The following is a 15,815-nucleotide window of genomic DNA, read 5'->3' on the forward strand; positions in this document are numbered from 1 at the left end:
GACGGGAATCACCGGGAATCAAGAATTTCGGGAATTGCTGCGCCCAAGTTTTCCGCCAGCTTGCCGTTGAAGGCCATAAAATTAATGAATGGTGTGAGGGGTTGCTGGAGGGATGGGCCGAGCAACGTGTGGTCCGGACCTTCCGGGAGGGGGAGAGGTTTTCTTTCACCGGGTGATTTACTGCATCTTTTCCCTTTTTAAAATTCCGTCAAATGCTGTCGCGTTTTAGAGTCCATGCCGTCTAAATTACTGGGTCAGGCGCCTTCAGTCGTCAGGCAGCTGCCTGGAGCTAGCTCCAGATGTAAGTAAAGCCAACCCGCTCACACTCCACGCTCGTGCTCTACCTGCATAACTACCAACGGGAATGCCAGCAACATGAACAGCAAAAATTTTCCGCGAAGTTATACGTTATTTCCGGAAATATTCCTGGTATTCATGCATGCGCAGAGCTTAAGTTGGCTAATTTTCGTATTTTACTAATTTCGTATTTTTGATGGTTTGTGAGCCTAGCAGGTAGAAATGAAGTTGGGCCGTTCTCAGATATGTTTTATGACTAGTTTTCCGTCATATTCCCTCAAATACTCGTTTTTTCATCAAAAAGTTCCTACATAACCAAACATTTTGAGGCAGGCAAAGTGCATTGGGTGCTTTCCCGAATGAACTGGGGATTTCACGGGTAAATGTTTGCTGTGCACATCATGTCGCCAGAGTTCAATTTTCAAACAACTCTATTTGGTTGCGATAAATCATGTGTTCATGCTTAACTGAAGATCAACGTGCTGAACAGAACAGCCCTCTGGCCAGGGCCGCGCCGGCCCTATATAGTGGTTTACGAGAGCGGCGCCTCTCGGAACCGGTGTGTAAATCACTCACTGCAAGGCAAGGGCGACCAAGGGCCGAGGGGCGGACAAGGCCAAGGGCCCAAGGGCCGGACCCGCGGCCGGGTGGCACCGCGCATCATTTCATCAGGGCCGCCTCATCAACCCACGCATTGGCCGCAACAGCAACAAAACCATTCCATTTCGCCTGATGACTCTTATTTGGCCAGCAGCGCGCGAGCCGCTATCTACTTTTTCTCCTCCCGCTTCCCCTAAACAGAGACGTCTCCCCGAACCTGTCAAAGGTTCCCTGCCCGCCCCACCACGCCCGCTCGCCCATCCAATGCCATGTCAGGTTACTGGGTCAGATTCCACACGAAAAAAAGGAAGATAAATGCTGCCGGGTTGCGCAATGGGCGCGGTAATAACCAGTACGCCTATCCCTACGGCGGGGTCGTCGACCCTTTGATTGCCTAACGAGATGCTCCTCTCCGGATAAGACAGAGGCATATCCTGGGCGTGCCTTGCCTGCCCCCCCCCCCTCCCCCTGCCCCCACACTGACACGCGACTCCCCGGCACCGGCCACTGCCTTTTGGAAGGAAATAAGAACCTCTCTTCCAAACTGGCGCCGGCGCTGGACCGGGGAGCTCGCATGATGCATCGGTCGCCTCCGGGGGCCGCTAAAGACGAGGGAATGCCGATGAAAGTGCCAGCGTGCATCCCGGCACGGTGTCCGGCCCATCCCAGGCAAGGTGAAGGTCGCTATCAAACCGTCGCGCGGCACACTAGCAGTAGACCTATAAAAGCGACACGTTGATCGGAATAGTTTTTTTCCTGTCTCACTTAATTTGCATTGTCGGGCGGTGAGAACTAGCCTAGAACCCCCTCTCCCCTCTATCTTTTTGTTGGCTCTGTGTTATCGCGTGACGTGTGTTTGGTCACGATAGGAGGTTCGTACGGCCCCAGGATGATGGCACATAAAGCGACAATGGTCTATGATGACACCAGCTTTTGCCACGATTTTGTGGATTTTTCGATCTTTGACATTTTTTAGGGTTTTATTGTTCCGGAGAGAGCGAATCTGCTATTTTAAGGTGTAAGATTCGCTCCCTCAGGTTGTCGAGCTTCTCCAGCCTGATGAGCACTCGCACCAAAAAATTGGTCGTAGCCTGCACAGTGTAAGACACATGTCTGAAAAATATGGCAACATGATTGACAACATTTACTCTTTAAATTAACAACATAATCGAAAAAAGTGAACTTTTATAAAAGTATGCTTGTAAGATTTCAGTTCGTCAGTTCTTAAATGTCCTATGCCAATTTTTAAAAGTAAACTGGATAAAAATTCTACAGTAGGTTTCCTATAAACGTCTAAAACGCTATCAACATACACATGTATGTGGGAGTTCTATTTGTGACTAGTAATCCTCCTATACAAGTATAGGAATTCACCTATACACCGGTATAGGATCTGTACTAGTTGTGTGTAGTGGTTTTCCTATACATGTATAGGAATTTTTCTATACACGAGATGCATTTTAAAAAGGAAAAACAGTTGTTCCCTCCCCTTCTCGCGCTGTTTTCTCCCTTTCTTTCTTGCCTTCCTTTTCATTTTCCGGTAACTACAAGGTAGATGTACGCCAGACCACGTCTCGCGTAACAGGCTTCGCGATATCTCGCGAAACACTGTGACGCTGTGACGCTCATGTAGGTAGTGGAAAACATAAACGAAGAAACGGGCCGGGCCTGTGGCCCGCTATAACGCGGTAAACCCACGTTGTTCATGATTTAAAGCGAGGGGGCAATAACTCTGGGAATCATGTGTACACCTGTCTGGGAATCATCAGGATAAAAATTGATCAAAATCAATAGAAATCGCTTAGAATAAGCGGGAAACTAGAGAAATAAGTACAAATCAGTCGAAATAAGCGTTTTATACCACTGAAACCCCCCGAAAAACCTATGTAATAATTAAAAGAGGACGGGAATCACCGGGAATCAAGAATTTCGGGAATCATGTGTACACTTCAAAAGGGAGTTATTGCCCCCTCGATTTAAAGAGTGGAGGTGACCCTCGACCCCCAACGAGGTATTAACCTAACTAAGAATGATAGGTTTCAGGGAGGTAGTTTTTTTCCTATCCTATGTTTTGATTTGCGACCTATTTCTACGACTCTCCATGCAAGCTCATAATTTTTTCGCTTATTTTCTTCCACCCCCCCCCTTCTCGTTCCAAAACGGTGAAAAGAAAGAGAGCCAAACGGACAAAATTTTGGCCTAAAGGGCTCTACTTTGACGAGTTAGACTTTCAAAGCCCATAAAATATATTTGAAAAAATAAATTTTGTGACCGATTGTTTTTGAATTTTATTTTTTTGGCAATTTTAATATCAGTATGTTGATATAATTTTTACTCTATTGAAATATATGTAGTTCCTGAAAAATCGTCAAAAAAATGCGTTACGTGGTTTCACCAGAATTTCTGCGCTGTGCGTGCTTTGGGGAGGGACGAGCGAAGTAGATTGGCCTGTCGAAAATATTTTCTTAGTAAAATTTACAACAAATGTCGTAAACTTACAAAGATTTTTTTCACATTGAAAACAGTGTGGCGACGGGTTTGCAGCCCGAAATTTTGTTGTCCCTGGAACCGGCGAGTCGCAGGAGGTTGTGTCACTGTGGGCGCTCCCGCCGAGCAATGCCGTGTCGTCAATTCCCTTGTTGAACATTGTCGGCCGGGCCTCGGCCAGCGTGTGGCCGGGCCGGCGCAGCCCAGCGGGCCACCCGACTGACCCCAAAAATTCAAGGCAAGCCGAGACAGCAGAGGACAAACACCTGGGTTGCCCTTGTCTGCCTGTTGCCCTTCTTGGTGTCGTCTGGGCGACAAATTCACTTGCATGCGTAAAAACAGGAAATGTGCGGGTGGCGCATCGGCGAGGTGGGCGGCGGCGTAGGGCGGGGGTAGGGAGGGGAGCCAGACTTCATCAAGAAGTGATCGGGACACGACAGGCGGTCGGGGCGGCGACCCGCATCTGTACACTCGCCTCCTAAAAAGTACTCAGCTGATCCGTGGAGGAGGCAGTTGTAGGCTCGTGCCATCTCTTCTTCCCGTGACTGTACTGCCGTGGTGTCGTGCGGCCCGCCCGCCAGCATTAAGGCAGATTCCTCCGTGTAACCTTGCGGCTTCTGCCGACGCGCTAAAGACGAGGGAATGCCGATGAAAGTGCCAGCGTGCATCCCGGCACGGTGTCCGGCCCATCCCAGGCAAGGTGAAGGTCGCTATCAAACCGTCGCGCGGCACACTAGCAGTAGACCTATAAAAGCGACACGTTGATCGGAATAGTTTTTTTCCTGTCTCACTTAATTTGCATTGTCGGGCGGTGAGAACTAGCCTAGAACCCCCTCTCCCCTCTATCTTTTTGTTGGCTCTGTGTTATCGCGTGACGTGTGTTTGGTCACGATAGGAGGTTCGTACGGCCCCAGGATGATGGCACATAAAGCGACAATGGTCTATGATGACACCAGCTTTTGCCACGATTTTGTGGATTTTTCGATCTTTGACATTTTTTAGGGTTTTATTGTTCCGGAGAGAGCGAATCTGCTATTTTAAGGTGTAAGATTCGCTCCCTCAGGTTGTCGAGCTTCTCCAGCCTGATGAGCACTCGCACCAAAAAATTGGTCGTAGCCTGCACAGTGTAAGACACATGTCTGAAAAATATGGCAACATGATTGACAACATTTACTCTTTAAATTAACAACATAATCGAAAAAAGTGAACTTTTATAAAAGTATGCTTGTAAGATTTCAGTTCGTCAGTTCTTAAATGTCCTATGCCAATTTTTAAAAGTAAACTGGATAAAAATTCTACAGTAGGTTTCCTATAAACGTCTAAAACGCTATCAACATACACATGTATGTGGGAGTTCTATTTGTGACTAGTAATCCTCCTATACAAGTATAGGAATTCACCTATACACCGGTATAGGATCTGTACTAGTTGTGTGTAGTGGTTTTCCTATACATGTATAGGAATTTTTCTATACACGAGATGCATTTTAAAAAGGAAAAACAGTTGTTCCCTCCCCTTCTCGCGCTGTTTTCTCCCTTTCTTTCTTGCCTTCCTTTTCATTTTCCGGTAACTACAAGGTAGATGTACGCCAGACCACGTCTCGCGTAACAGGCTTCGCGATATCTCGCGAAACACTGTGACGCTGTGACGCTCATGTAGGTAGTGGAAAACATAAACGAAGAAACGGGCCGGGCCTGTGGCCCGCTATAACGCGGTAAACCCACGTTGTTCATGATTTAAAGCGAGGGGGCAATAACTCTGGGAATCATGTGTACACCTGTCTGGGAATCATCAGGATAAAAATTGATCAAAATCAATAGAAATCGCTTAGAATAAGCGGGAAACTAGAGAAATAAGTACAAATCAGTCGAAATAAGCGTTTTATACCACTGAAACCCCCCGAAAAACCTATGTAATAATTAAAAGAGGACGGGAATCACCGGGAATCAAGAATTTCGGGAATCATGTGTACACTTCAAAAGGGAGTTATTGCCCCCTCGATTTAAAGAGTGGAGGTGACCCTCGACCCCCAACGAGGTATTAACCTAACTAAGAATGATAGGTTTCAGGGAGGTAGTTTTTTTCCTATCCTATGTTTTGATTTGCGACCTATTTCTACGACTCTCCATGCAAGCTCATAATTTTTTCGCTTATTTTCTTCCACCCCCCCCCTTCTCGTTCCAAAACGGTGAAAAGAAAGAGAGCCAAACGGACAAAATTTTGGCCTAAAGGGCTCTACTTTGACGAGTTAGACTTTCAAAGCCCATAAAATATATTTGAAAAAATAAATTTTGTGACCGATTGTTTTTGAATTTTATTTTTTTGGCAATTTTAATATCAGTATGTTGATATAATTTTTACTCTATTGAAATATATGTAGTTCCTGAAAAATCGTCAAAAAAATGCGTTACGTGGTTTCACCAGAATTTCTGCGCTGTGCGTGCTTTGGGGAGGGACGAGCGAAGTAGATTGGCCTGTCGAAAATATTTTCTTAGTAAAATTTACAACAAATGTCGTAAACTTACAAAGATTTTTTTCACATTGAAAACAGTGTGGCGACGGGTTTGCAGCCCGAAATTTTGTTGTCCCTGGAACCGGCGAGTCGCAGGAGGTTGTGTCACTGTGGGCGCTCCCGCCGAGCAATGCCGTGTCGTCAATTCCCTTGTTGAACATTGTCGGCCGGGCCTCGGCCAGCGTGTGGCCGGGCCGGCGCAGCCCAGCGGGCCACCCGACTGACCCCAAAAATTCAAGGCAAGCCGAGACAGCAGAGGACAAACACCTGGGTTGCCCTTGTCTGCCTGTTGCCCTTCTTGGTGTCGTCTGGGCGACAAATTCACTTGCATGCGTAAAAACAGGAAATGTGCGGGTGGCGCATCGGCGAGGTGGGCGGCGGCGTAGGGCGGGGGTAGGGAGGGGAGCCAGACTTCATCAAGAAGTGATCGGGACACGACAGGCGGTCGGGGCAGCGACCCGCATCTGTACACTCGCCTCCTAAAAAGTACTCAGCTGGTCCGTGGAGGAGGTAGTTGTAGGCTCGTGCCATCTCTTCTTCCCGTGACTGTACTGCGGTGGTGTCGTGCGGCCCGCCCGCCAGCATTAAGGCAGATTCCTCCGTGTAACCTTGCGGCTTCTGCCGACGCCACTTTCGGTTTCGCCGGCCGGCCCGATGAAGAAGACCCACTTGTTTTGATTTTGTTTCGTTCGAGCCGAGCAGACTGGCTGCTACTCGCCATAACTCACGGCAAGGAAGGTGAACCAGGAAGCGAGCGGCGACGCAGTTTTGCACCTTGCCCGGACGCCTTGCCGTGACACAGTGACATGACCGCTCTAATTATTTACTCTTTTATGGTTATTATACACCTTAGTGTTTACTTCTTCAATCGACGAGGCTTTCCTTATTTTACCTTCTGATAAAAATGTGTGCGCGTAAAGTGCGGTCATACAAGAGCCATTATTCGCGCTTTTGGAACTATGCACCTGCAGTAGCAGATGCGGTTCTCCTCGGGATATGGGGAAGGCTGCGCGCCGCAAATACACGCATTTGGACTGATTTATCCTTGTGGGGTGTTGTCCGCACATCTCTGGCGTTGAGGTCTCCGCGTGGCTGTTAGTCAGCGTTAATAGGACCCCCAGTCGAGCCACACAGGCAGCCGATAAAAGGGAAAAAAATGTAGCTTCGTAAAGCAAAATAAAAAAAGACGGGTGGCCTACCTGCTGTTTTGTACACTGGCAATTTCTTCTCTAAACACAGGGTATGATGGCAAACGGATAGTCTGTTTATAGATGTAGTTTTAATTTATGAGACTAGCGAAAAATGTTACAACGCTTCTCGAAACTGAAACTATTAAATCAAGTGTGCAACTGCTTATCAATTAAAAGCTAAATATTTGCAGGTAACTCTGTAGTGACTTGCTTCCAATTGCGCAACTTACATTGTTGAAAATTTGCAAGTGTACTACAACGCTGTTAAACACTGGCAAGTATTCAGCTTGCAGTTGCTCAAACTTGAGATCTTCAGATTTCTTTAAAAATAGTGCTTATGCAAATCTGTCAACATGCACAGCATACCAATTTTTTGTAGTACGTATGTAATAGCTAAAAAGTTCATAAGCTTTTATTCTGCACACTTAAAAGTGTGAAACAGTTTTTCACTTGGTTTAAAGTATCCATACACTTTTTGAAAATGAAACGAGTTCTTTGACCCCGCATGTTAATCCTTTTGTTGGCCATCGGTTACGGGTGGGTGACATTTCGTCGGGAACGCCTGAAAGACATAAAGCCAAACAAAAAAGGAATCGAAATGGTCTATCCTATTTTAGGCTTGCCGGCGGTGCTCACCCCATAACCACGATGAATTATGTCACACATGGTAAATCTGCTGATCGCACTGATCCGATCTCAGCAAATGAGATTTTTCCCATCGCACCTACTGTTCCTGTGAGTGTGTGTGAGTGTGTGTGAGTGTGTGTGAGAGAGAGAGAGAGAGAGAGAGAGAGAGAGAGAGAGAGAGAGCAGGAGTGCACAGAAAAGGGAGGGGGGCGTATGGATGTGTGTGTGAGGGCGTGCACCTGCGTCAGCGTGCGCGTGCGTGCGTGACCTGGTGTAAGCGTCGAGAATTGAAACCTCACATAGAATATTACCAATTATTGCACTCTTTCAACTGATTTAGCTGCTCCCGTAATCATATGAGTTATACAACCCCCTTGGTGTGCCTTTGCTCCACACAGAGAAAGTATTTCGCGTTGTTTTACGTGTGCCGTCTTGGAAAAGTTACTGCAGTAGAGCCTCTCACCAGTAATGTCGTTGACACTCATACGGCACATTCTGCATTGGATGCGGGCTGCTCAAAGGAACCACACGCGCCCTCCCCTAGACCCCAATCGAATTCCGATGGCCTGGCATATGCCCATTGGGCAGGCTGGCGCGAGTGCTGCGTTGCAGTGCCACATCAGGTGGCGCACCAATATCTCTCTTTCCTCCTTCCTACTGTCTCCCATCCTGTCTCTTGCCTCCTCCTGCCTCCTCCATCCTCTTACTCCTCCCCCCTTCTTGTCTGTCTGCCTCTCTTGTCAAGTACCGAAGGAAGCAAACCCGCATCGTACCTTCAGCCATATGATTTTCATGAGTTAAGAGGGTTTGTTACTTGTCTCCCGACCACACTTGCAGATTTTTGCGCTGTAAAGTTGCGGGGCCCTGGAAGTCTAATCCATAAACGGAGGCCATTTGTTTGGCGTTGCAAGAAGGCAGAGGGGACGCTGCTGGGCCGGTGTCATCCCGGTACTCAGTGCGACACAGTGCGGCAATAAGAAGATGCCTCAAAAATGAAACAAACCAAAGCTAATGACTGGTGAGGGCCCGTCTGGGATTCAGCGGCCCCCTCTGCTGCTCTGCCCCCGGTAGGGGCCCGGGCCCCCGGGGGCCCACTGCTCTGCCCTGGAGCAGCCGCTGACCGTATATAAGCGGCACCGAAGAGTGGGGACGGCACAGTCTGTGACGAGTCCGAGCACCGGCCGCATCCCTCCACTCATCATGAAGTTCCTGGTGAGTACAACGATCTTTTCAGGCGAGCTGTACATAGTTTTACCTCAGCTTTATTGCTGTCGCAAATAATTTCGGCCATTTTCGAATTCTCTTACCGTACTACTTCCGTTGTTAGTAGATTCATATTGTTTTGAAACGAGTTCTGATGCTTCCTCACCACCTCAATAGCTGCATCCGTTAAGTGCTGTAAATAAGTAAAACAATAATATTCTACGGTAGTTCAAAATTTCTACACTTTTAAAAAAATAATCTTTAAAAACATTTCTTTGATTCTTAAAGTATTGCAACAGTCTAAGCGCCGTAGTCGCCCTGCTTGCCAAAGCAAGGCGACCAGGGCGTTTAGAAGAAATATTTTTAGCAGATGATTTTATGTAATATCGTGTAAAATCAAGTGTAAAGGTCAGATGTATGATTGCAACAATGTAACCTGAGGTGCGTGTGGTGTCCCGCTCCCGCGGTGCGCCGCCTGCAGTGCCGCCTGCACCGGCACGGCGCCACGAGACCTTTGCCTTGGCCGTGCGCCTGCGTCCTTGGGCGGTCGAGTTCTTGCCATCCTCTTCCTCCTCAAGGATTGGTCGTTAGTTTAGGGGTCAACGGTTGCACTGCGACGCTGCTCCGTCGCTCGCGCCACCTTGCGAAACGCGACATTTTGTGTTGTGCTAAGGAATTTTTAATGGTGCTTGCTGTACATCTTTTAAAAAGGCATTAAATTGTGCCTAATGTACCAAATTTATCAATTAGGCAATTTGAGTCCAATTCAAATGTCACTAAAGCCTTTGCATCTTTTAAAGGTGCTCATTTAAAGGTGCTACATTTGCACCTCTGTTTTCCCTGAGGACAAGTGACTCTTTTAGCTCACTCATTTTTTAACACTCCGGCCCGCTCTTTTTCAGATCCTCCTCGCCCTCGTGGCCGCCGTCGCCGCCGACGTGTCTCACCTGTTCGGCAACCAGCACCACCACCACCACGCCGCCCCCGTCGTCAAGAGCTTCGACTCCTTCCCCGCCCAGTCTCAGTACCAGAAGCCCATCGCCATCCTGCGCCTGGTTCAGGACAACAGCGGTCTTGGTGACTACAGATACGCGTAAGTGTTTTCACACACGATTGCTAGACGGTGGACGTTACAAACTGGCCCTCGCATTGATTCGACAATGTCTTTCCAGTTTCGAGACCGAAAACGGCATCCAGGTCCAGGAGGAGGGTGTCCTGAAGAACGCTGGCTCCAAGGACGAGGCTAAGTCCGCCCAGGGCTCTTACTCCTACGTCGGTGACGACGGCCAGACCTACACCGTCAACTGGGTTGCCGACGAGAACGGCTACCGTGCCTCTGGTGCCCATCTGCCCGTTGCCCCCGAGATCCCGGAGGCTATCAAGAAGTCCCTCGAGTTCATCGCTTCCCAGCCCCAGCAGCAGGACCAGTTCTAAGCAACTGGCTCACCTTAGGATTACGTACCCCAATTGCTGTGTTACCTCTACGAATCGATTGATATGATTCGTTTGCCAAATCTGAGTACTGTGTACTCGCCTACTTTTCTGCTTAGTTTGACTTGAGTACCTTTCTATTAAATAAACCTAATGTACAAATGATCTCATAATCGTTAATTCTCCTCATCTCTAAAAAATATTCTTCTTTATTTTTTATTTGTTTCTGCGCACAAACCATACTCACATGAAATTGTTGACCTATTTGACCGCTAGTCGTTAGTCAGTTTAATGTTAAACTGTTAACAGCGAACTTATAGGAAAATATTCAACCCTCGTATCAGTCGGTTTTACCAAAAGAGCATTTCGACAATGCTGTTTCTAATTGCGGTCTTTGTTCACATAACACATTATTATTCAAAATTCGCAGAAAACTACGTCTGTTTCACGCAGACGAAGACGAACGGCTTCAGCACACGGTCAGCAACAGTTCAACAGTAGTCCGGTAGATCACTTTATCAAATCTTTGTGAGTCGAACAAAATGCAAATCTTTTGCAGATCTCAACATGAGAAATGCCTTGTGAATCGCGATTCGCCCGCGGGCCATCGCCCATCGCGTTCAAATGTGTGACGGTCGACCAGTCCCTGTCGTTAATTACGCTCACTCGTCCTCTAATTCTAGTAGAACTTCGACTGAACTGTTAAGAGAAATCCAATAGCGGCATTTCCTCGGAATGTGTTTGCCTTCGGCAGCAGTTGGGTGCTGACCTTTCCCCTTAATGACGGTGGCATCCGTCCTGGCCACGAAACCAGTTTCACTTTCAACGTCTTCATAGCACGTGGCGTTCAAGGAGCCAGTTGGGCTGCCTAACCTCACGGCGGATGTGTTTTAAGCTGCCTTTCTATCAGGGGGCTTATTTACTGGTCTAGTCCGTGAGTTCCCTTTTATGATGTGTGTGCAGTGTACTTTTTCCCAATGTTCGCAGCACCACACGTTGCGCATTTCTAGTCCGAACGCCCCCGCTTCCTTTTGGGCAACAGGGTGGACGCAGATGGGGACAGACAAGGTGAGCGCACAGCGTACTGTCACATCCTGTACGCCATGATGGTAGGCAGCCCGGTGGACAGCGCAGCTGTTTGGGTGGCGCTGTGTGGTGGAGCCGCTGAGGTGTAAGCTGGGCGTTCCACGTACTCAATCGACATTTGTCGAGTGTTGCTCTGAAATATTTATAATGTTGAGATGCGACCAGCCCAACGAACACTAACTCAGTGTTACTTAAGTATAATTATGTTTTATTCTCAATAACACCCTCTGTGAAGAACAGAAGCGTGTAAAAACGCGGCCGCGGTGGAGTACATTTTTATTTCGAAGGTGTACCAGGAGAACGCGACAAAGATGCGTGCGTGAAAACACTGCAACTTTAATTGAATTGTTTCCTTAAACTATAGTAGTACCTCAAAATTTTTCTTATTCCCACAAAAATCGGAAATTGTTTTGCCCGTGTAATAAATAAACGCATTTAATTACACATACTTGCTTAGACTTAAATTATGAGTAGCCCAAAACTTGTTTTTTAGGTAGCTGCTTTCTTCTTCATGAGTCCTAGGACACGGTAAAAACAATGTCTAATTTTCTTTCAAGAAAGGGGGGAAAACGTTAGGTACTACCATGTTGGATCATGTTCAAGGAAAATTCCGCAAATTTTGAGGGAAATCTTCTCATAATATAAGGTTAGGTTAGGTTAGGTTTTAGCAACAAATGTTATTAAAAAAAAACATGTCGTAATCCAACAACATTCACAAAATTTTCTGAAACAAATTCTCATTTCAAAACAGTGGGTATTTACTAACGCATGCACCAAAAATTTGTAATAGCACAAACCCACTCGTTCGGTAACGATATATCTTGCTATCAAAATTTACAACGGTTTTGTTTCAGTGTGAGAACATGGTGAAAAGTAGGCATCATTGTTATGGACCACAACGGGCGAAATGGAAGGAATTTTGTCACATGCCAATGAAAACGAGAATGATGATGATTTTTTTTTACGAACTAGTCATTTCAAAGAGCGTGATAATTTGACAACTTTTTTTAACAGTGCAAGTGTTTGCGTTATCCCCAAGTGTGGACATGTATGCGTTATCTACGCAGGGCTGGATCTGGTTAATGGCTAAGGGAGGGGCAAAATGTTATGGTTGCCTACTTCCAGGGGCACTTTTTATGTGCTAAATTATCAACTTATTTCCTAATCCGCATGGTTTAAGGCATGACAAGATTTTGGGGTGTATATAAAATAAGACCCATTTTTTTTATATATTTTTTTTAACTAACCGCAAGATACCGTAAATTTGAAAGGCCCGGGCCAGCTTGAGATGGTTTCGCGAGCGAATCGGGCGTAAATTTTCGTAGTTGTGCTCATTTTGGTCGCAAACTTTGTATAGATGCCATACTGAGTGAAGAAAATTATTCGCAATTGTGGAAAGAGCAAAGAGCAGGAAGAGCTGAAAGGTCATAAGCGAAGAGAGCGGGAAAAAGATGCCCAAGTAGACATAAATCTTCCAAAAATCGCGAGCGAAATAAGAACAAAATTATTTTAGGTATACGCCGAGCTGAACATGACGTTTAATTCATGGGGAGAGTAGGGGGAGTGACAAATTTGGTTAAGGTTGCATGTCATTCAAAATTACTGCCTTGTTCACTTTTTTTCTAGTCCCTCTCTTCTTTCTCTTCTCTCTTCCCTCTTTCGAAAAAAATCCTTCCTTGTATCTCCTGAATACCTACATGTATGAGCACATAGTGTGCATGCTTTCTTATAATAAATGCATAAAAATGTTCGAATTCACAAAAGTGTTCAAATCAACGCAGAATGTGTGCAAATAATTTGATTGCTTGAATTCGTACCAGGTGTAACTGTGAATACGCAGCAGTGGTGCGGGTTTGCCTACTCTTTACACCCGTAAGGCGCCATGGCCCCTGCGGCCATATTGATTATGCAATCCCACAACACTTCTGCGTATTCACAGTTAAGCCCGATACTAATGAAATGCACGAATCAAGTTAGTTTGTATATGCCCTATAATACAACGATTTAATTATCTTAACATTCTAGTACTAACTGTGTATTAAATATGTGAAGTTTCCCAACAATAGAAACATTGTTTTCGTAACTTTTTTTGTGATATTAGTTTTAGAGATTGTATGAGCAATAGGTGGGAGTCAAACATGGAAGGTAGGATGGAGGAAGATACGTTTTATTCATTTCGCAATTTGTTTCTCTAAAGAACACATTTGGTCAGTCCGTTTGAGGGTTGGGTTGAGTGCCTTGACTAGGTTGCAGGGTAACGTGGTAGCAACAGGTGTTCGTTTAGAACCTCCTGTACTGGGTCTGGGTCTGCTGGAACTGGGCGCCCTCGCGGTCGTAGGAGTTGGGGTCCTCGCGGTACTGGCCGTCGTCTTCGGGCTCGTTGGCGGACTGCTCGAGACCCTTCTTGATCTCCTCTGGGATTTCGGGAATGTGGGCACCGGAGGCGCGGAAACCGAACTCGTCAGCAACCCAGTTAACAGCGTAGGTCTGGCCGTCGTCACCGACGTAGGAGTAGGTGCCCTCAGACACGAGAGCCTCGTCCTTGGAGCCGGCGTTCTTGAGCTGGGCCTGGCCGACAGCCTCGATACCGTTCTCGGTCTTGAAGCTGTAGACACACAGATTCGAAGGGTTAGTGAGGAGAAAACTGCAGCGCTCCGCGCGCCCTGGGCTCCCGCGGTGTGACGCCCGTGCTGACGACCCCCCCCAGAGCGCCAAAGTTCGCCACCTGAGCCGCTAGCATTTGCCAAGTAGTCATCGCCAGGAGGCGCGGCGGGGCGGGCCGACTGACTCGTCTGATGAGGTGCTTACGGAACTCCGACCACCGGGAAATGGGTGCGAAAAACTCTCCTCCATCCACTTTGGGCACGCTTCGCAACTTGCAGAGGCGTTTCGATACGATTTGCACCTAACCTGGGCTGGGTTGAGTCGGGGTCACGGTCCACAAATCGTGTCACTCCCCCGGCGCTCACACCCTAACCTGCCCTTTCCTTCGCCCTTCAAGAGTGCGGCGGCGCGCGAAATACGAGAAAGGATTCAGTTTCTGTTTTGCTATTTCCCCATCTGTGTGATGGATTTGTTCCCTTAGACATGGTGCGTGGAGGCCGTTCGCCGGCCGCGCGAAGATGCCGTTTTATTGCCAGATGAGGGCGACACGGGGCCAAAAGGAGCGGTGCGTGGTCGCGCGTCACGTGGACAGTGGTCAGGGCAACGGCGAGGTTGCGCAATAAAAAACCAAGAAAAGGAAAAACCGATGCCTGAGCTTTTTAAAGAATTTATCCAGACTCACTTGAACTTGTAGTCGCCCTGCTCGGAGGTCTCCTGGATCTGACGGAGGATTGCGGGGGGCTTGACGTACGCCTGCTGGTGGTGGTGGTGCTGCTGGCCAAGGATGTGGCTCACATCGGGGCGGGCGGCAGCCACGGCGACGAGGGCGAGGACGATCTGCAGCAACAAGGCAGCAGCATTGACTTCACAGCAAACTAATGTGAACACCTCTGAACATATCAAACTGCATTCTATAAAACTTTAAAAAAAGTTCTCCTTATTTAGAATATTTCTTGTCATGTTAAAACCAGCTGTCACTTGCAGCCGTGGGCGTGACTGGCTAGGCGCCCCATCCTCGGCATAACTTAAGTGGTCTCGCATCAGCTGAGGCCCATGCTGAACAGGAGCTCTTTGGCACTTTCACAGATGGGCCGGTGGTGATTTTGTTATATGGCGGCTGTCAGCTGCACGGCCACCAATGAGCCTCGTGCTAGACACTCACCAGGACCTTCATGTTGCTTGTTGGGCTCGGAGTGGACGAGTGACGCTCCCCAGTCCGGCCTCCGATATTTATACAGCTCTGAGCTCAATCTCGCGCGGGGCGCTCTGCTTTTTTTGTGCCAAACGCGCGACCGGCGCTAAACGCGGGCAGCACAGTCAAACAGACAGACATGACCAGACGGACCGACTGACGGCGGGAGGGAGGCGGAGGCGGGCGGGGGTCGGACGGGTAGATGTGCCCAACAATAAAGAACGCTCACCCCCAAAAAGAAAGGAGATCATTGCCGGTGGGCCCAGGCGCAAGGCTCCGGCTAACCGACGAGTGGCGAGCCGGCCGCCGCTGCTCAGCTCAGGCGTGTTTCCGCAGAGCGACTCCTGTCCCTGAGTGCATGGTCCTGGTCCAGGGGCGCTCGTTGGCGCACCCGTCTAAAAGCTCGCTGGCTCGAAATCCTTGACGCCTCAAATGTGAACCGGCAATAATGCACTACCAATCACAGACTTTGGCGATCATAAAACGTCACCTGAATGAAGATCCATAGATAAATTTCGCCCCCCCCCCCTCCTAAAAAAATATTTAAAAAAATTATATACAGTGGTATTTTATTACAATCGACTGC

The 15,815-nt window shown here is 47.7% G+C and overlaps 2 protein-coding genes across 2 annotated transcripts; one reads left to right on the plus strand and one right to left on the minus strand.

The window, feature by feature from the left end:
* Window positions 1-8,768: 8,768 nt before the first annotated feature.
* Window positions 8,769-10,512, plus strand: LOC113203059 (endocuticle structural glycoprotein ABD-5-like). Its single transcript, XM_026417543.2, has 3 exons — window positions 8,769-8,925; window positions 9,819-10,009; window positions 10,089-10,512. The coding sequence occupies exons 1-3, from the start codon at window positions 8,914-8,916 to the stop codon at window positions 10,348-10,350; spliced, it is 465 nt and encodes a 154-aa protein (XP_026273328.2). The 5' UTR covers window positions 8,769-8,913; the 3' UTR covers window positions 10,351-10,512.
* Window positions 10,513-13,579: 3,067 nt separating this feature from the next.
* On the minus strand, window positions 13,580-15,280 carry LOC113202897 (larval cuticle protein 65Ag1-like). The gene is made up of 3 exons (XM_026417343.2): window positions 15,200-15,280; window positions 14,720-14,874; window positions 13,580-14,038 (listed from the first exon to the last, which is right to left on the minus strand). The coding sequence occupies exons 1-3, from the start codon at window positions 15,209-15,211 to the stop codon at window positions 13,714-13,716; spliced, it is 492 nt and encodes a 163-aa protein (XP_026273128.1). The 5' UTR covers window positions 15,212-15,280; the 3' UTR covers window positions 13,580-13,713.
* Between the last annotated feature and the right edge of the window lie 535 nt (window positions 15,281-15,815).

This window comes from Frankliniella occidentalis, unplaced genomic scaffold, assembly GCF_000697945.3.
Source record: "Frankliniella occidentalis isolate FOCC.00 unplaced genomic scaffold, Focc_3.1 Scaffold213, whole genome shotgun sequence".
NCBI lineage: Eukaryota > Metazoa > Arthropoda > Insecta > Thysanoptera > Thripidae > Frankliniella > Frankliniella occidentalis.